The following is a 20,784-nucleotide window of genomic DNA, read 5'->3' on the forward strand; positions in this document are numbered from 1 at the left end:
TACATGTATGTACATTATGGTTCAACAACCTGCAGGTATTTAGAAAATTGGAATATTTACATGCGTGAAAATCCATCTAAACACTGCCCACTAGAAGGTACTTCAATCTAGATAAGGTCATACATCTAAGAGGAGCGTTTAATCACCAAAAAGCCCTGACACAAAGTGAGCAAATTTGTCTATTAAGAAAAAGAACGGGTTAATTTAAAAATCATCTTGGCCCAGGAATGGAAGGGGGGGGAGGGGTTGCTCTGCGTTCAGGGTCAGGAATCAGCGCGGACTGTGCTTGGTGCAGGGAGGGGCTGCTTTCAGCCCCAGCTGGCTGTAAAAAAAAATATAAACAAAGGCGAACCAAAGGCAATACAAGTTACAGAACTGAAATTACATTTGCAAAAATTAACTGTCCAGTAAGATCCAACAGTGTGCCTTTGTGACCCTGGAGTTGGTGTGGCTTGGTGACACCAAAGAAGCCACAGGCAGCAGACATGGACTGGAATCTCTGAAGGAGACGCCGCAGGAGATTCCAGGGTGTAAGAGAACAACCTTCCCAAGAGCGGAAGCATGCTGGAAATTCTGGACAAGCTGTATACAGGATAATCTCCCGTCCACCTCTCCCCCCTTCTCTTAACATTATACACAGAAGTGGCCAGTCTGGACGTATGTGTGTAAGTATGAAAGGGGCTTAGGGCATTAATGTTTTCCTGAGTAATAAGGGAGCGTTCCCAACACTCTCTGTTGTTGTTTTATTATTTTATTAATAAAGCTTTAAAATTCAGTTATATGGTGTGTTTTCTTTATCTTCCCCCAACGATCCTGTAGTGTCAGCCTGATCACCTGACACGAGGGATAGATTGGTAACAGAAATTTGTCACAGTCTGGTAAGCAATTAAAAAGAGGGAAGCCCTGCAGAATTTACACCATCTATTTGTTTTACCCTTGTTATTTTATGTTTGCTTTGCTTGGTACTGTTGGTGTTATATGTTGAGAACTGCATGAGTAAAAGTGAGCCCTAACAGAATTAAAAAAAGCTATCTGGTTCTGGTTCTGTTCTGTTTAACCGGTTACTGTTGTTTTTCTGCTCTGTTCATTTGGGCGTTAGAAGTGTGGGCGGAACTAAACCTCTCGTTCGTAATTCCTCGGAGTGGAAGCCATGCGTGCGAGGAAGCTCTAAGGTTGAATTGAGATCCTTCTGTCCCGTCCCCTGTAGCGGTCAGTGTATAGAAGTGGGAAAACCTGGCTTAGACTGTAATTCCCTCTGCTCTCTGTGTAATTCTCTTTTCTGTTTAAGTGTCAGCAGACGAATGGGTCTTTGGGTAAAATCCTTTCAAGGGGTTTAAACTGTATGTTAAGTAAATGGCCTTTGCCCAATGGGCCACGTGTTTTTGTCCAGGTGACAAGCCTCATGAAGGAGCACTCGGGTAGTCTTGTAAGTAAAAATGTTTAAGGGAAGAAACCAGGAGGGGTGGGGGCTAGTTAAGAAGCCCACCCTCCTAGCTAAACTGGTAGTGAAACAAGTTGGTGCCCATGGAAGGGATGGTTCAGCAAAAAAAGCAGGATCGGGCCCAGGCGGGCAGGCAACAGACAGAGAGATTGAAAAATGGGTTAAAAAACTTTAAGGGTGTAGTAAAAAAAAAAAAAATCAATAAATGTGAGCATGGGAATTTAAAATACCTAGGACTTACTTGAAATGGTAAGTTAAGTTAATAAAAGTGGCTGTTGGGAAACAAGCAAGTAATTTAAAAAAAAGTAAAAAGTTAACTCAGTAGTTGCTAAAAATCCAGCAGTTAAACTTTGTAAAAATGCTAAAAAAAAAAGTTCTTGGTATCTATAAAATGTTTGTAAATAAATTCAGGCAAAAAAATTATTAAATTGCAATCATTTGGTTTGGCTATAAACAATTTAGTTAAATTAGCTAAAAAATGTATACAGTGTTATGTAATTAAAAACCTAGGCTGCCTATAAAACAAATACAAAAAAAATGGGGTAATTCCTCTGTTTTCCTGAAGTCAACAAGGGTATTTGTATATTTTAAGTGATAATTAACTGCCCAGAAGGGGTAAATCTGGTTTTTTTTTGTCTTTCAAATAATCAAAAAAAACTAATGCCAGCTGAACAGCATTCAACGTACCATGCATTTACTGGCACAATAAAAATTATGTTTTGTGTTCTATGTTCTGTCTTGTAGTGTTTGTCTTGTAGCCAGAACTTTTGTGTTTAATATTTTTTATAAAATAGTCTAATTTAAAATCAAATAAAAAGGTTAAATTAAAATGCAAATACTTGTTTTGTTCAACTCAAAATACAAAGTGTTTAAATAAATCAAAAAAATGTAATATACTAAAGTCTAACGCATTTCCTTAAGTAAGGAAAAAAAACTTCATTGGTCAAACTGTTAATTGCAAAAATTGTTGTTAAAATTTGCATACCAACAGTCTTTAAAAGCAAGGACATGAAAAGTTAACCCACTCCCCATATTGTACATGGAATCCTTCTGGCTACCTCAGATTTCTAGCCAGAAGGCTGGAAATGGTAAAAAGCTATTAAACTAAAGGTTAAATTAAATGAAATCCTCCAAGTGGGTGTGCTTGTCCTGGCTTGTTGCTCCAAAGTTCTGTAATAAAATTATTTTAGTAAAAGGGTCTGTGTGGCATATATTAAATAATAAAATTAATGTACTGTATAATAACAATGTTTATGTCTTCATTGTTAAAAAAAAGTGTATAAGTAAAAAATAAAAGTTTCCTTTGCAGATTAAAAAAAGCCAAAAAAACCAAAACAAAACACAAAATAAATTAACTAAAAAAAATAAAATAAAATAAAATAGCAAGCTCAGGCTATAAATAAAACACTAACTCCATTCAAAGACACTGCTCACAGTTAAGACTTGGCTAACAATCAAAATAAAAAGGGCTTAAATTTGCCCACGCAGCTATGAGATCTAAAAAACACTGCCAGGCACTACTAAAATGTGTTAAGTTTATTTTCTCACAGGTAAAAAAGCGCTACCCAAAGACCCTAGCAGCCCTGCCACTCCTTGGAACCAGAAGACGGGATTGATGTAAAGGTCCACCAATGAAAGACTGCTTTGGCTCCACCCTGGAAAGGCCATTATTAAGTCCCGTTGACTACCAACACCGCTGTGAAGTGCCAAAGACTAACTGCTTGGACCCAAGATTCTCACTGCAAAAAAACCCCTCCACATCGGGAGAATTCTCCTACTGATGATTAGCCTATTTTAGCTTCTAGCTCCGCTGTGCCTTCTGGACAGTAGGGAAAAAGTACAAGGTGAAGTGCTAGTAACCTCTCCCCTGTCCACTGACAGATCTACTGTGCCTTTGAATTTTTCTAAAAAAATCAAAACCATTACAGGGTGATGTGCTTAGTATCCTCTCCCCTATAAAATGCTGCACCACAAATGTTTTTAAAAAAAAAAAAAAGAAACACTCGCTCCACTAAAATTGCCAAAGTCCAGAAATTCCTAACTAAAAAGGACATTAAAAACTAACCCTGGTAAAAAAACAAAAAATTATACACTGGTGAAAGGACATTTGTGGGACCCAGGCTTGGGAATGTGGAATTGATTGGGTTTTGGGGTTTATTCTACAGGCTACACCCTGTGTTCTGAATAAATCCTTCAGCATGTATTGCTCTCTCTAATTGAATTTTAAATAACAAGTACCCAAAAAGTTTGTTCTGCTACTAAAAATTTTACCCATATTAAAACCATTCCAGTAACTAATAATGTATGCTATTAATGAAAATGCCTTTTAAACAATACCTAAAAATAGTTAAACAACAGGTGTATTATAGTACTACACCAAAAAAAATAGTATTAAATATAAGTAAGGCTGGGAAGGCATTGCAGTGGAATCTAGTATGTTTAAAAATTCAGGATTTCCTGAATAACCAGCTGATGGCCATTCGGAGTAATCTTAAGTACCAGACTTGGCCCATTGCCCTTACAGACGCAACAGGAATACCATCTAATCTGCAATCATGGAGACATACGTGGACACTTCCTGGGTAAAAGTGTGGCTTCCCAGGGCGGGGTGTGCGCCCTTATAGGGAATAAATACTGTACTTATGTCCCAGAAAGCGCACAGGATATTAACAAGCACATCCTGTCAGCCAAACAGGCTTTTAAACAGTGAAAGGCCCAGGAAAAAAAACCCTACTGTTTCTGATTCCATCTGGGGCTGGTTGCTCAACCTGGAAGAACTAGGGGAAGGCATTGTTCACCTCCTGCTCACTGGTGTGGTGTTGTGTATTATTACTCTTCTCTTGCTTGCTTGCTGTAAAGTACTCCAGCTCCCTAGAGCTTAATCACATGTTATCCTTTAAATGTGAGAATACTCAGCCAAAAGTTTGTGGAGTATTCTCAAAGGAGGGAGTTGTTGGTTTCACTCTTGCATAACCCTAGGTAACTCGGAAGAGTGGTAGACCACAAGTGTCAATGAAGCCCTCCTGTTGTAGGCCTCAATGAACCATTGTTCCTCCATGTTAAACACTTTGTGTAACCTAATGTACTAATAGCTGTAAAAATGTAGTGTTAGCAGTTAGTTTTTGGTTGTAACAGCCAGTTTTCTGCTGTAATACATTAAAGCTAGGCTAAAGCACGCTCAAGGCCGTTTTAAAATACTGTATACATGTCTCAGCAGCAGAGAGGGGGGAGGAAGGGAAAAAACAAAAAATTGAATAAAAAAGATACTGCAGCTGGATGGAAAAGGAGGGGAGAGTAAGAAATCAGCTAGTCAGCACAAAAAAGTTTTATAGTAAACAACTAAAATATAAAAAAAACCCTGCTTGTCTTAAAGGTGCAAAATTTAAAATTTTCTCCCTTGCACCTTATTTAAGCTCAAATAAACGGCTGTTTGCTTCTCCACCCTGGTGTGTTTATTGGCGCTAAGCACTCTGGGCAACAAACCGCTGTTGCTTGCCTCTGGCACTTCTGTGTCGGCAACACTACAGAAAAGAATGGAATTCTTCGCTTCTCAGGTCTCTGAGCAAAGAGGTGAAAACATTATCTAAACGTTCTCTTGGCAGTGATCTTGGGTGATTTGTCAGCTTTTCCTTTTAATAAGGGAACTTGTTCACACTTACTTTCCCCTGCTGTCTATTTGCTCTCATTTGCATTCTCCCACCTTTGTATGATTTTGTTCTGAACCCTAATTAGAAAAAGTAGATTCTTAACCTGTAAGCCTAGATACTCATAACATTTATAAATTTAACATGGAGATTATCCCTCCCCACCCTCTTCCATTAGTTGTGTTTGTTATACTGTTGGGTGTGGGTCTCAGCTATTTCTAGAGATTTCTCAGGCCATTTTGAATTTGCTATTCAGTTGACTAGGATAGAAGACAACAGAGTAATTTGTAAGAGGGAAAGAAGGGAGGATACTTCTACATAGGCTCTGTCATTTGATAAAATCTAGTGTATTCTGGAAAGTATATGTCTAATCCAGCAACTCAGTTCACTTCATCCTTCAAGATCTCACTGTTTCTACCACAGTGAGGCATCCATTATTTGGTGTAAAAAATGCTACAAAAAGTGAATATAAATAGCAAGTTAAGCTGTGCTTAAAGATACAGTACTGTTGAGTTTTCTGTGTAGTGTAGTTTTTATCCCCATTTGATTTTAGTTTTTACCTAGCTTCACTAAAATATTTTCATTTATTCTATAATTCCACAGAATGTTAGAAATGAAATTAATGTGGTTTCTGCCCTCAGTGGAACAGCAAATGTAGATCAAGAGGTGCTTCTCCTGTCTCAATTATGTAAAGTTCAGATTGACATCCCTGAGGGTAATGAAGATACTTGCCAGAGGTATGCTGTCAATGCAGCTCTTACAGGGGGCCTATGCTAGGGGAAGGAAGAGAAAGAATTAGACTCCAGATCCTTTCCCAGAATTAAATAGTGAAGTGCTCTGAGGGTTCCGAGTAACTGTCAAGACTCTCTAAGGCTCCATTTAAGAGCGAGAACACAAAAGCAAACGGAGGGATTCAATGTGATGGTCAGATTCTGGATCTGCTCCAAAAGTCAGTTCTGGTCATGCTCTGGTGTACATGGAATTTTTGGGTCTTGAAGATAATGTCCCCAATCCCCCAGGTCTTTTCTGTATTGGTTGCACTTTTGTAATATTCTCTTCCATGGCTTTAAATGCCTTTATGGGCGTATCATCGGGACACTCACAAGTCTTCTGCAGCCCCAGCCACAACCTCTTCAAGTGTGTATTATATACTTTAGCATTTACACCTCCACCCCGATATAACATGGCCCTCAGGAGCCACGATATAACATGGCCCTCAGGAGCCAAAAAATCTCACTGTGTTATACGGGAGACCACCTTATATTGGGCTAGGGAGAGGAACCGCTCCCCGCCCCAGCTCACCTCCGCATCCTCCCTGAGCATGCCGCTGCTGCTCCGCTTCTCCCTCCCTCCCAGGCTTGCTGTGCCAATCAGCTGTTTGGTGCAGCAAGCATGGGAGGGAGGAGAAGCAGTGCTGCGGCGTGCTCGTGGGAGGAGGCAGAGTGGAGGTGAGCTGGGGCAGGAGGGCCCCAGGGAAGGCTGCAGCAAGTAACGAGTGGGTGCAGAGGAACCGCTTGAATTCGGATATAACAAGGTAAAGCAGCCCCATCCCCCGGAGTGCTGCTTTACCGCATTATATCCAAATTTGCGTTATATCAGACTGCATTATAACAGGGTAAAAGTGTATATAGTTTCAGCCTTCAAGATAGTTAAGACGAGCTCTTAATCTTGCTACTTCATTTCCTGCGGAAAGTGAACCAAAATCTGGATGCAGAGAATCATTTAATCAGGGGAAAACTGACACTGGAAGAGTGAAGATATTTCACCATGCTTCTTGTTTTAGTGAAGTTTCTCTAGAATCCCTATTGATACTCTAAAAAAAAATTCAGAGCAGGAAGACAGATTTACATGAAAGCTACAGAGAAGGTAGTTGAAAAGTCCATTCATAAAACTTTTATTCCACTTACATCAACTTAATACACATGTTCTTAACAGTTATGCTTGGATTGTTCATGAAAATTTCATAAGACATTAAACAAAGCTAGCCATCATCTCAAGTTATTTCCCTGTTAACTATTTTTACAGCACATGCATGTTAGGCAAGTATCAAAAAAATCACAAAAGCAAAAAACCTAAAAAAGTTAAATACATGGGTTTTTGTTTTACTGCTGTGCTCAATATACAGTGTAGTTATGGATATCAAGCATTTCATTTTTACTGCATCTTTACTTGTACATTTGTTCTTAGGTTGCCTAAACCATTTAAATACAAATAAAATGTGTAGCAAAAATAATGAAAGCAACAGCAGGTAACTTTACAAATAATGGAATGTGAACCGTTTCTGCCCTTCTCTAGAGAAAGTTGACTGAGTGATCAAAACTATCTTAAGGAACGCTTTTCAGCTGCAATCAAAGATGTACACTTGATTATATATTCCATAGGATTTCACATGCTTGACATGCAATATCCATGGGACATCTGTTCCCCCACAGCCATGGTATGCTTCAGCTTTGAAGTACTCACACTAACTACATCTGTGGCTGCAACTGATTATCCCTTTTTTCCCATCATGACAGACCAATATGCAAGCAGTTTTCTTTGCTCAACATAGGAAGTTGTTTAACCCTGGCCACCTTGTGGGAAGCCACAGTGTACCAAAAGTACTATGCCAAGCATGTAAAACTTGTATAAAAATTTCACAACCCTATATTGGCCACCTCAGATGAAAACAGATAAATTCCCCAAATGTTAACTGGCTCTATTCCCCTAATATTAAACATAAAACCACATGGGAAATATAGAAATCCAAATAGAAGTAACATAAACCTGTCATAAATCGTAAACAAAAACTATTTGTGGGACAGCATGAATGACAAATGGTCTACTGTGTAAATTTTAGAATGAGGCAGACGAAAGTTGGAAGGCTGGTTAATTCTCCCCTCCTTCTCCTGCTTCAGCTTCATCTCCTTGGGTATCCGATGTCCACAACTGTTTGACAGAAAATGGAGTAAAGTGTTTGCATTTGCAAGCATGCTGAAAACCCACTCTGATTCCGGTTTCTTCCACTCATAATATTTAGTAAGAGGATAAGTAGTATTTCTACTTTTCTTCAAGGGGTAAGCTCTTCCTACCTTGAATGGTGGTATTTTTTAAAGGCTTTGTCATTGGGAGTTTGCTGCTCCTCTGGGAGTTTAACTATCAGCTGGTCAGCAAGCCCTCCCCCGCAACCACTGAAACATGTAGCATTAAGCCTGTAACAAACATCCTCTCAAATTTAGTTCACGCAGAATTATCCCTCCCTTTAAGACCTTTAATTTGAAGTCAGATATCCTTCCTACTACGGAAGGCCAAGAGGAAAATTAGACTTAAGTTATCACCAGGCCCACATTCAAGACTAAATGTGGATGTGCTTCCTTATGAGATTCAATGCCACAGACAAACATCCCCTCAAATTGGTCCTTTTTAAGGGAGAAGCAATCAGGTCCTGCTCTGAAAGGAAGTGCCAGGTACAGAAAGTTCTCCTCCTAGTTACACGATAAGGAGTAAGCATCACAAATCTTCACAGAAATATCTCTCATAGTCCAGAATTCAAGACCGCAGCTAGACACCAATGCTTTCAGACACAGAACCAGAACAGAGATCACCAAAATATTTTGAGTCACAAAGTTTAAATGCATCTATTTTCCTCCAGGGATAAGAGATATTATCTCTCCCACTCTCTCTCATTTCCTCTACAGGCAGTCTTTCAAAGTCATTGCTAGCGCAATGTGATTTGGAGCATCTCTCTACTTCAAAAGGTGGCACTCCAATTGGATCCCTTAGCTGCCAAGGCCCTCTCAAGTAGAAAGACCTTAAAGGCCTTAATTCTTCACTGCCTTGAACACATCTTAAATCAACATTCACTCTTGTGCAAAGACAGTATAAAATGCTACAAATTCAGAACAGCAGAAGTTTACACTCTCTTTGCATATGTGTAAGTGGCGCAAGGCAGTGGAGAATCCTATGCAGGATCTGCAGCCTTGTTCCTGGCCTGAATGCTGTGCAGATGCCACACAGTGAATGCTCCTTGCTTAAACTTTAAGCAGCAGGAAAATACCTAAAACTGATCAGAAAATATATGACAGATGTGCTGAGTCATGACATCTACCAGGAAACAATTTCAGAAAACTCGCAAGCCAATCTAGATTCATGCTGTGAATAGCAGTCAGTTTGAGTAACCATGAATTAGAAGTTGCTGTTCTGTGGCTCACCTGCAAATCTTCTGGATAACATTGAATCTAGAGAAGTTTCAAATCAAAAACCCACATGACCAAAAAAGGAAACAAGCTTATTTATACTGGTCTTAGTACTAAGTTCTAGTATATCTACCTCACAAAATATTTGTTTGCATAAATATCAAATAAGCGGGAGGCGGGGTGGAACATGAGCAAGAAAACTATTTGGTGGATATTAAAAAAAATCTTACTGCTGAGGCAACTGACACTAGATGATATTTAGCCATTTAGAATTACACTAGGGACTCTCTCTTTTTGGGTCCATGCCTTATGCATGTGATCAGGGTGGACTCATTACACAAAGGTGAAGAGTAGCTCTAAAATTTTTTTCCAGAAGGATGTAAAGATTGCACTGTTAGTCAGAGCTAACAATACCATTTTTAGGGGATATAACAAGGGATAACACTTAGTAAGTGAAAGTTAACCTACATTGCAGCTTGTTTTTAAAAATGCTAGATTCCTTACATAAGCCAGAAAGTGTAGTTATTCAATGATGTAGTGGATTTGCCAATTGTGGGAGCACAGAAAACTGAAAGTTGTGTCAATTGACCTTGAGAGGCAAAAGTGTGAACAAAATTTAAGTTCAGGAGTATTACAACTTGTTACTAACAAATATGATTTACTTACATGTTAGACATAAAATAGTAGCCACCAGTTAACTGTTCATATGCTTTAGTTAGAGTCAAGCAATGAACAAAATGCTCTATTCATAGTGACATGTAATAAAATTCCTTGCTTAACAAACAAGTTTTAATGGTACTTACTGTCAAGTTGTCTCTCAGTAATTGCATTATTAGCGTGCTGTCTTTGTATGACTCTTCGCTTAACGTATCAAGTTCAGCAATGGCTTCATCAAAAGCCTAGAGGGTTTAAAGAAAAAAAAATTATTGCCCATATAGTACAGGTTACATAAAGCATTTAAGCTTTTGATTCTTTTTAAAAAACTTACAGTCTTTGCAAGGGAACAGGCTTTCTCCGGGGAATTCAGAATCTCATAGTAAAACACAGAGAAGTTCAGAGCCAGACCTAATCTGATTGGATGTGTTGGCTGCATCTCCTTTTTACTGATTTCAAAAGCTTCTTGATACGCCTGTTGTGACTGCTCCACTATCCCTTCAAGAAAAACATGTAAATAATTTAGATGCATTTACACAGCTGTGTTCAAGACTTATGTTTTTATCATGTACCTAACATGAGTAATATGGTAGGGTTTCGTTTCCTCATTAATAAGGAGATCTTAGCTTCACAAATATTTTCACAGCATAGTACTGTTTTTAAAAACAGTTTTGCAGAATTAGCCAGTTATCAAAGCAACATGGCCAAATAAGCTTTGGCCCAAAATAAGCATTAAAACTTGATGGAGATAGCTGGTCAATATGTAAAGCTGAATTTGCCACCCAAGCGTTGCAGCTTTTTAATAGTTCTTAATAAAGAATGAAGAGGTAAGGTACAAAAAGTTTAGCATAAGTTTAAGAATTCTGGTATCTAGCCTATATGTATAAGGCTACAATTTCATCTGATAGTGTCTCTTTAATGCTGCATTAAATCTACCTTTTATTACAGACAGGGCTGGCAGCACTGCAGATTAATGTTGCTCCCACATTTACCATAAGCCCCTGTTTGCAATTGCTTATAAAAAACTTTGTAAAACTATTTCTCCTACACAAATAACTAATATGCTACTATTATGTAACTTGGGTACTAATATGTAACTTGGGGAATCTCCTTTTTGTTGAGGGAAGCCAGTCAGTCTCTGGGTACTGTTTTGGTGCCTTTGCACTGGACCCATACACTATTAGGATTCAATGCAAAGTCGGTTCTGAATAGTTTGCAAACAAAGCAGAAGAAGAGACTTACCATGAACTGTGAGGGTACAAGTTTAGAATTAGAAGGACAACCTTTTTTTGGCTAGACTTGCTACAATTCTACAGTATTTTTAAAAAATAGCTGACAAACTAGGTGTTTGGACCCTCAAGGACTAAGAGACTAAGCTACAGGGGTACTGCTTACGCTTGCTAATATGTCTACTAGGTTGTTACATGTTTTTATCTATGTAGATACAGCAGATAGGTAAAATTAGTTTCTAAAACAATAAGCAATCCAATTTATGGGATCACAATACAATTCCTAGATCTAGACACTTCACTCTGATGCTGCTACTTGGTTCCCAGTGGTTGAAAGAATTATTTGGAATTCTGAGACTACTAAAGGTGTTTGATGGCAATTGATCATGACCATTAAGTTCCCCAGGCTTAATTCTCACAAGTCAACATAATATATGGAGAGCCTGTCACAGATGAAATGAACGTACCTAGGCTTTAAATTTAATTCACAGATGCAAAATTGTCAAAACAAGTTTTAACACTGAAGATAAAACTAGCAGGTTCATGAATTGAAGGATAGGGAGAGAAGAATCTGAACATTTTTGTACAACTGGTAGAAATGGCCAGCTATATGTACAATTCTACAACCTCCAAGGGTGGGACAATCTGATCTGAGCACCCTATCCAAGGAGTCTATGCTGAAATAATCAAAGCAACTCAGGTCTTGTTCGGTCAAGCCTTTAGACCTTTTAGGCAATAGCTCTGGTACCCTTCACAGGTATTTAGTTAATACATTCCAGTGTTTATACTGAAGTTCAGGTGAACGTAGCCAACTACCTGCAGTTTGAGGGGACAAACCAGTTTCATCTGAAGACTCAAGGTTGCTGAGACATTAAAGGTCGCCAAATAAATTGGAGGTTAGGTCTGTCTTAGCTCAAGACAACAATTCTCATTCCAGTACATCATGAGTCTGGATCATTAGCCCCTTCCATTCCAAGGTAGGTTCCAGCCTCCTTGAGGGTCAATACCTAGTTTGTCTGCTATTCTTAAAAAAATACTGTAGAAGTGTAGTAAGTCTAGCAATAAAACTAAATATTAAGCCTTGCGGAGAAAGGGTAGGGTACTGACTCTCCACCCAAAGGCAGAAATATGAACAGAGATGGCTGGGGCAAAGGGAACTCATATCTCAATTCTGAAACTAGGGATATATACATGTATAGAAGCATAATGGTTGACTGCTTCAGGAGTGTTTCATAACCAACCACATGTATGCTACAGTGGGGATCTGAAAAGCACACTTTAAGGGAGAATCCCTGGTGACACTTGTTTGAGACCTATTGACTTACCACATTTAGGCAATAAACTGGGAATTTCTATAACCACAGAGCTAAACCACCTTTTAATGCTATTTAACATTAATCATCTCCCAGAATCAGAGAAGGGCACTATCCCATTTAAAGCAAGCCCATTTTTTGACAAATTTAACAAGAAGCTGACATACTGTACCTTTCTTGTCATCCCCAGCAGCAACCTCAGCCAAGTAACGGTAGTAGTCTCCTTTCATTTTCAGATAGAAAACTTTACTTTCTGCTTGAGAAGCGTTAGGAATCAAGAACTTTTCCAACAGAGACTAAAATCAAAACAAAGAGTACTCAGTTTTATACAACCATACCTTTCAATAGTATTGTAGAGCCATCAAATTAGTTATATTGCAGGTTTTTCAAAAAGTCAAGAAAATTTGGTTCTGATAAGCTTTAGTCAGCCTAGCTTTTATCCACTTCTTTGCTGAATATGCCATGTTGCCATCTGCAGAAGGAATTGTTTTAGGTACAGAATGTTCAACAGTACAACACACCTAAATAACTGAAATGTAGGGTAACTGTAATGCTTATTCTTCCAGAAAGTGGAGTGTCATAGGCAAACTGGGAAATTTTTCTTCAGCTAAGGCAGTATTAGCGCTTACATAGCAACAATGTGGCATCTATCTCCCAGGCTACACAACAATTTTACATGTGTTTGAAGTCACTTATTAGAGTACCTAAAACTTATCTGTGTAACATGCCATACTTAATTCCTGACTGTTGTTCTAGCATATTCTTCCTTAACTCTGATTTAAAATGGGTTATCTGGGAAGGAATGAGTAACAGTGACTTGAAGAGGTGCAATATATTTATACTTCACATAAGACAGTGGATTACAAAAAAATTCTAGTTAATCCTTGGTTTTATAACCTCTCTACTTCAATCTGAATATAATTCCATTTAGCTAGTTGTAAATTATTCTCATAATGGAATCTTAGACTGAGGACAGTATGTCTGCATACACAGCCTAAAATTTTAACAGAAAGATGGAAACAATGTTACAAACATTGGTTCTCAATTGTTGTTCCAGACATCACTAAAACCCCCAAGTTCAGAGTAAATTAGATTTTGATCAGTAGCGGAATAGAAGCACTATTTAAGTACTTGGCTCAATGCAACTATTCAGCTTGACACTTTTGTACCTAGTAGTATTAGCTGTATGTTACACTGGGGCATTATCATCCTAGCAATATCTTACATCATTTAATGGGGCATGTTTATAATTATGTTAATAAAACACCCTAGCATGTTTTTGGCTGAAGTGTAGCCACTTAGCCAGTTTTATTATGGTGGAAAAGCAAAGACAAATTAGTCATCTCTAGTACTTGTCTTTCTTGACTTTCCAGGACATTTCAGATTTAGCATGGTAGTCAAGTTTTCTCCCCCAAATTGGGTGCTTAAAGTTAGGCACCTACATAAACGACTCAGTTTTCTTTGAAAAAGTGGAGTGTATAACACCCAAGTTGAAAAAGTTGGGCAAAGGATGTGTCTAAAGTTGAGTTAGATTTTAGAGGCAGTTACACATTAAAATTTAAGGATATCTGTGGTACATAATGTTAAAGTTTGGCAAGAGACTATTCATTAACGGTAACTCTTCTGCTACCTAACTTCTACAAAAAACTAACATTTCAACTTTATCTAACACTGTTCTCAGATTATCCTTTCAAACTCATGATAGAATTGGATGTGTGTGTGTTCAAGACTCCAGAACTATGGACAATTTTGCAGCACTTACTACTACATGGCTGAGTTAGGAGATTAGTTGGAGCAGAAGCAAAAGACGGTTACTCACCTTTGTAACTGTTGTTCTTCGAGATGTGTTGCTCACATCCATTCCAGTTAGGTGTGCGCGCCGCGCGTGCACGTTCGTCGGAAACTTTTTACCCTAGCAACTCCAGTGGGCCGGCAGGTCGCCCCCTGGAGTGGCGCCGCCATGGCGCCCAATATATATCCCTGCCGGCCCGCCCGCTCCTCAGTTCCTTCTTGCCGGCTACTCCGACAGTGGGGAAGGAGGGCGGGTGTGGAATGGATGTGAGCAACACATCTCAAAGAACAACAGTTACAAAGGTGAGTAACCGTCTTTTCTTCTTCGAGTGATTGCTCACATCCATTCCAGGTAGGTGACTCCCAAGCCATACCTAGGCGGTGGGGTCGGAGTGAGAAGTCGCGGCACGGAGCACTGCAGTTCCGAAGGCCGCATCCTCCCTCGACTGCTGGACCAGGGCGTAGTGGGAAGCAAAGGTGTGGACCGATGACCAGGTCGCTGCCCGACAGATTTCCTGGATGGGCACGCGGGCGAGGAAAGCCAGTGACGACGCCTGCGCCCTGGTAGAATGCACAGTCACACGGCCCGTAGGGACATGGGCCAAGTCATAACAGGTCCTGATACAGGACGTAACCCAAGAGGATACCCTCTGGGAGGAGATAGGAAGCCCTTTCATACGATCTGCTACCGCCACGAAAAGCTGGGGGGATTTTCGGAAGGGCTTAGTCCTCTCTATGTAGAACGCAAGAGCCCTACGGACATCCAGCGAGTGGAGCTGCTGCTCCCTGCCTGAGGAGTGAGGTTTTGGGAAAAAAACCGGAAGGAAAATCTCTTGGTTGACGTGGAAGGCTGAGACCACCTTGGGCAGAAAAGCAGGGTGTGGTCTCAGCTGCACCTTGTCCTTGTGGAAGACCGTATATGGGGGGTCTACCACAAGAGCTCGGAGCTCCGACACCCGTCTAGCTGAGGTGATAGCCACTAGAAAGGCAGTTTTCCAAGAGAGGTAGAGCAGGGAACAAGTAGCTAACGGCTCAAAGGGGGGCCCCATGAGCCGGGACAACACCAGGTTAAGATCCCAGGTTGGAGCAGGGGGACGGACGTTAGGGAATAAACGTTCCAGCCCTTTAAGGAATCTCGACACCGTCGGGTGAGAAAAAACAGAGCGACCGTCCGCACCCGGGTGAAAGGTGGAGATAGCTGCTAGGTGGACTCGCAACGACGATAAGGCCAGACCTTGCCCTTTGAGGGACCAAACGTAGTCTAAGATTTCGGTTATCGAAACTTCCATAGGGCGGAGATTTCTCTCTACGCACCAACAGGAGAAGCGCTTCCATTTCGCCGAATATGTGGCTCTTGTGGACAGTTTCCTGCTGCTCAAGAGCACCTCTCTCACAGGCGTGGAGCAGCGCAGCTCGGAACCAGTCAGCCACGCAGGAGCCACGCCGCTAGGTGCAGCGACTGCAGGTCTGGGTGACAGAGGGTCCCGTGGTCCTGGGTAATCAGGTCCGGATGAAGGGGCAGGGGAACTGGGTCGGCTATGGCCAAGTCCAGCAGCATGGTGTACCAGTGCTGCCTGGGCCATGCCGGGGCCACCATGATCACGAGAGCCCTGTCTCTGCGCACCTTCAGGAGGACCTTGTGGACCAGAGGGAACGGGGGAAACGCATAGTACAGGTGGGTCGACCACTGGATGAGGAAGGCATCCGCTATCGACCCCGGCTCCCTGCTCTGAAAGGAGCAGAACGCTTGGCACTTCCTGTTCCCCTTGGACGTGAAGAGGTCCACCCGGGGATAACCCCACCTCCGGAAAATGGAGAGAGCGACGTCCGGGCGAAGGGAACACTCGTGTGACAGGAAGGATCTGCTCAATCGATCCGCCAGCGTGTTCCGTACTCCAGGGAGGAAGGAAGCCCTGAGGTGAATGGAGTGGGCTACGCAAAAGTCCCAGAGTCGTATCGCCTCGTGGCACAGGGAGGAGGACCTGGTGCCGCCCTGCTTGTTGATATAGTACATGGTCGTCGTGTTGTCCGTGAACACGGCGACACAACGACCCTGAAGCTGATGACAGAACGCTTGACAAGCAAGGCGGACCGCTCTCAACTCCCGCATGTTGATGTGTAGCCCCACCTCCTCCTGAGACCACAGGCCCTGTGTCCGCAGGGCCCCTAGGTGGGCCCCCCAGCCTAGATCTGAGGCATCCGTTGTCAGGGATACCGAGGGCTGAGAGGGGTGGAAGGGAAGACCCGCACATAATACGGACTGGTCTAACCACCAGCCGAGAGAATCTAAGACCTTCTGGGGGATTGTGACTAACATGTCTAACGGTTGCCTTGCCGGCCTGTAATGACTGATAAGCCACAGCTGGAGAGGCCTCATGTGGAGCCAAGCGTAGTCGGTCACAAAGGTGCACGCCGCCATGTGGCCTAACAGGGTTAGACATGTCCTCACTGACGTCAATGGGGCTGACCGCAAACGTTGAACGATCGCCGCCATGGTCTGAAACCGTTGCAGAGGCAGCGAGGCCCTGCCCACAGTGGCGTCCAGGACGGCCCCGATAAATTCCACCTTCTGCGTGGGCCTCAGGGTGGACTTGTCTGTGTTTATCAAGAGGCCCAGACTTGCAAACATGCCGGTGATCACGCGGACATGGCTGTTGACTTGCTGTTCCGACATGCCCCGAATCAACCAGTCGTCCAGATAAGGGAACACGTGGACACGGTTGCGCCGAAGATGCGCCACGACAACTGCCATGCATTTTGTAAACACCCTCGGGGCCGTGGACAGGCCGAATGGGAGGACTGCAAATTGATAATGAAGAGCCCCCACAACGAAGCGGAGAAAGCGTCTGTGGCGTGGCCAAATGGCAATGTGGAAATACGCGTCCTGCATGTCGAGGGCGGCGTACCAGTCTCCCGGATCCAGGGATGGAATAATGGTCCCAAGGGATACCATGCGGAACTTCAACTTCACGAGGTATTTGTTGAGTTCTCGCAGGTCGAGGATAGGCCTGAGGCCCCCCTTGGCCTTGGGGATCAGAAAGTAGCGGGAATAAAATCCCTTGCCTTTCTCGTTTTCCGGAACCGCCTCTATAGCTCCTTTGCTGAGGAGCGTCTGCACTTCCTGCCGAAGGAATTGCTCGTGAGAGGGGTCCCTGAAGAGGGACGAGGAAGGAGGGTGGGAAGGAGGAAATGAAACAAACTGCAGGCGGTATCCCGTCTGCACCATGCTTAAGACCCAGCGGTCCGATGTTATTTGGGACCACGCCGGGAGGAAAAACGAAAGGCGGTTGGAAAACGGGGGGGAAGGATCCATAGGGAAAACTGTTACCGCGCCCTCGGGCGCACCTTCAAAATGAAGGCTTAGGACCAGGCGGGGGTTTTGAGGAGCCTTGGTTCTGCCCCCCTTGGTTCCCAGACTGCCTGCGCCTTCCGTTCCTGCCGCGACGCCTGTAAAGGTCCTGCCGCTGGCGGAACTGGGAAAACGGCCTACGTTGCTGCTGTTGTTGCGACCTAAAGGGTCTACGCTGCGTCACGGGGGTGTGCATCCCGAGGGACCGCATAATAACCCGGTTGTCTTTTAGACTCTTGAGTCTGGGGTCTGTCTTATCAGAAAACAGGCCCTGGCCTTCGAAAGGAAGGTCCTGTATGGTATGCTGGAGCTCCGGCGGAAGGCCGGAAACCTGCAGCCAGGAGATGCGACGCATCGTAACTCCTGACGCGAGGGTACGGGCAGCCGAGTCCGCAGCGTCCAAGGAGGCTTGTAAGGCCGTGCGTGCGACCTTCTTGCCTTCGTCCAAGATGGCCGTAAACTCTTGGCGAGCATCCTGTGGCAGCAGCTCCTTAAATTTGTCCACTGCCACCCAGGAATTAAAGGCATATCTGCTCAGCAGGGCCTGCTGGTTGGAGACCCTGAGCTGCAGCGCCCCAGCCGAATACACCTTACGGCCAAGGAGGTCCATCCGCCTGGCTTCTCTGGATTTGGGGGCTGGAGCCTCCTGGCCGTGACGCTCCCTATCGTTCACTGATTGCACCACCAGTGAACCCGGAGTCGGGTGTACATGGAGATATTCGTATCCCCTAGAAGGGGCCATGTACTTCCTCTCGACTCCTTTCGCTGTCGGAGGGATGGAGGCCGGGGACTGCCAGATGGTATTGGCGTTGGCCTGGATGGTCCGTATGAAGGGCAGGGCGACCCTGGTGGGAGCATCAGAAGAGAGGATGGTTACAATTGGATCCTCTATCTCCGAGACCTCCTCTGCCTGCAGACTCAGATTTTGAGCCAATCGCCTGAGGAGGTCTTGGTGCGCCCTGAGATCCAGCGGGGGGGGGACTGTTGGAGGAGGTACCCGCCACCGCCTCATCCGGGGAGGAGGAAGATGAGACCCCAGGCACGAGAGTGTCTAACTGAGGGTCTTCCTCAGCCCTCGCCTCTGCCTCCGGAGCCGCAGCGGAGTCCTGCTGCTTGGACCCTTCCTCCCCTTCCGGGGAGGGAGGGGGGCGAGACAACGAGGCTTCAGGGGCCCTACGCTCCGCAGTCGCCGGTCTAGCAGGGAGCTGCTGGGGGCCCTGGGCCTGATGGTATGCCCAGGGTGTCCAGAATCCCCACTGTTGTGGGCCTTGGTCCTGCAGCGGCGGATCACCGAACAGCGCCGCCTGCCTGTCGGTGCCCAGCGCATACCCGCTGTCCGTCTGGGAAGATACGGACGGCTGTCTCGAGGGCCATGGTGGGGCCGACCCTGGATGGTAAGGGTCTGCGCGGGCCGGCACGGAGGATCGTCTCGGTGCCGGGGACCGGTGCCGGGAGTCATATCGGTGCCGGGATCGGGATCGGGACCGGGATCTGTCACGGTGCCGGGATCCTGATCGGTACCGGGCGCTGCTTCGGTGCCGGGACCTGCCACCAGCTCGGTGCCGGGAGGTCGACCGGGACCTGCCACCAGCTCGGTGCCGGGAGGTCGACCGGGACCTGCCACCAGCTCGGTGCCGGGAGGTCGACCGAGACCGGGACCTGCCACCAGCTCGGTGCCGGGAGGTCGACCGGTGCGGCGAGTAGCGTCGGGACCTGCTCCTGGAATCGCGGTGCCGGTGTCGACGACTGGAGCCTGACCGCGACCGTCTCGATGCCGACCAGTGCCGCGAGTGCGACCGGTACCGCTGAGGGGAGCGGTGCCGGGACTGCGAGCGGCGTCGGGATCTGGAGCGCCCAAGACGTCGGGACCTGGATCGTGAACGACTGTCTCTGGGCGGTGCCGATATCATGGGCTTGCCTCTGGACACGACCCGCACCGGAGGTACCGGGGGTGGCAGCCGAGTGGGCTCAGTCAGGGCAATAAGGTCCTGAGCCGAGGCGAAGGTCTCCGGTGTGGACGGGACCACTATCTCAACCCCAGATCTCATGGGGGAGCTCGGCGGTACCGGACTCAACGGACCCACCGGGCCCGGAGTCAACGGTGCTGACGGTGCCGGCGGCGCCACGGCCGATGTCGAGGCCGGGCGCTCTAGCCGGGTCTGCCTGGCCGGAGTATCAGACTTCGACGGCCTTGGCTCTGACTCCAGTGCCGGAGAGGGTCGGTGCCGAGGAGTCTTCTCGGTGCCGGAGCGATCCGGTGCCGGTGCCGATACCACGGCCTGCGAAGCCATCGGGTCAAGTGCCGCCTCCATTAGGAGAGTTCGGAGCCTTTGATCCCTCTCCTTCTTTGTCCTCGGCTTAAAAGCCTTACAGATGCGGCACTTGTCGGATCTGTGCGATTCCCCGAGGCACTTCAGGCACGCTTCGTGGGGATCGCTGGTAGGCATGGGCTTCTTGCAGGCCGCACACTGCTTGAAGCCCGGCGAAACAGGCATGAGCCTGGCGCCGGGTGCCGGGAAGGGCTAAGCCCCCGGCCAAGAACTACTTAACAACTATTTAACTTAACTATCTACTTAACAAACTAATTAACAACTATAATGGAACTAGAGATGAACGATAGATAATGATAAAGAACTAGGAGAGCTAGGGACGTGGAGGACAGCTATGCCGCGCTCCACAGTTCCAACGACCGACACGGCGGTAAGAAGGAACTGAGGAGCGGGCGGGCCGGCAGAGATATATATTGGGCGCCATGGCGGCGCCACTCCAGGGGGCGACCTGCCGGCCCACTGGAGTTGCTAGGGTAAAAAGTTTCCGACGAACGTGCACGCGCGGCGCGCACACCTAACTGGAATGGATGTGAGCAATCACTCGAAGAAGAACATGCATGTTTCCCTCTTGGGAGGGGCATTATCCCCATATTCAGAACACACTTGTAACAAATTCTTATACTGGCTCCTTTGGTACCAGATTTAGCAAACAGCAAGTGAAGTAGCAGGAAAAACCATGTGTGTCATTGAGTAAAGTGATATGGGAGGAATGAACCAATAAAAGGATGTAGCAATACTCTTAAAAAAGGGTCGCTGTTAATTTTCACGAATCATGACATTTAATACGACTTGAAGACCAACTCCACCCAAATTCAAGATGAAAAACTACTTTAAGCCAAATGTCTCTCCATCCCCCAG

General features: G+C 44.8%; 1 protein-coding gene across 3 annotated transcripts in view; it reads right to left on the reverse strand.

The window, feature by feature from the left end:
- Window positions 1-6,955: 6,955 nt before the first annotated feature.
- Window positions 6,956-20,784, reverse strand: part of YWHAZ (tyrosine 3-monooxygenase/tryptophan 5-monooxygenase activation protein zeta) — a 38,050-nt gene continuing 24,221 nt past the window's right edge. For all 3 annotated transcript variants that reach the window (XM_030553597.1, XM_030553598.1, XM_030553599.1), the window contains exons 3-6: window positions 12,629-12,752; window positions 10,249-10,412; window positions 10,064-10,159; window positions 6,956-8,013 (exon numbers count right to left, since the gene is read on the reverse strand). In XM_030553597.1, the coding sequence (XP_030409457.1) occupies window positions 7,954-8,013; window positions 10,064-10,159; window positions 10,249-10,412; window positions 12,629-12,752 (444 nt within the window). In that variant the 3' untranslated portion in view covers window positions 6,956-7,953. The remainder of the gene's footprint in view (window positions 8,014-10,063; window positions 10,160-10,248; window positions 10,413-12,628; window positions 12,753-20,784) is intronic.

Source organism: Gopherus evgoodei, chromosome 2, assembly GCF_007399415.2.
Source record: "Gopherus evgoodei ecotype Sinaloan lineage chromosome 2, rGopEvg1_v1.p, whole genome shotgun sequence".
Taxonomy (NCBI): domain Eukaryota; kingdom Metazoa; phylum Chordata; order Testudines; family Testudinidae; genus Gopherus; species Gopherus evgoodei.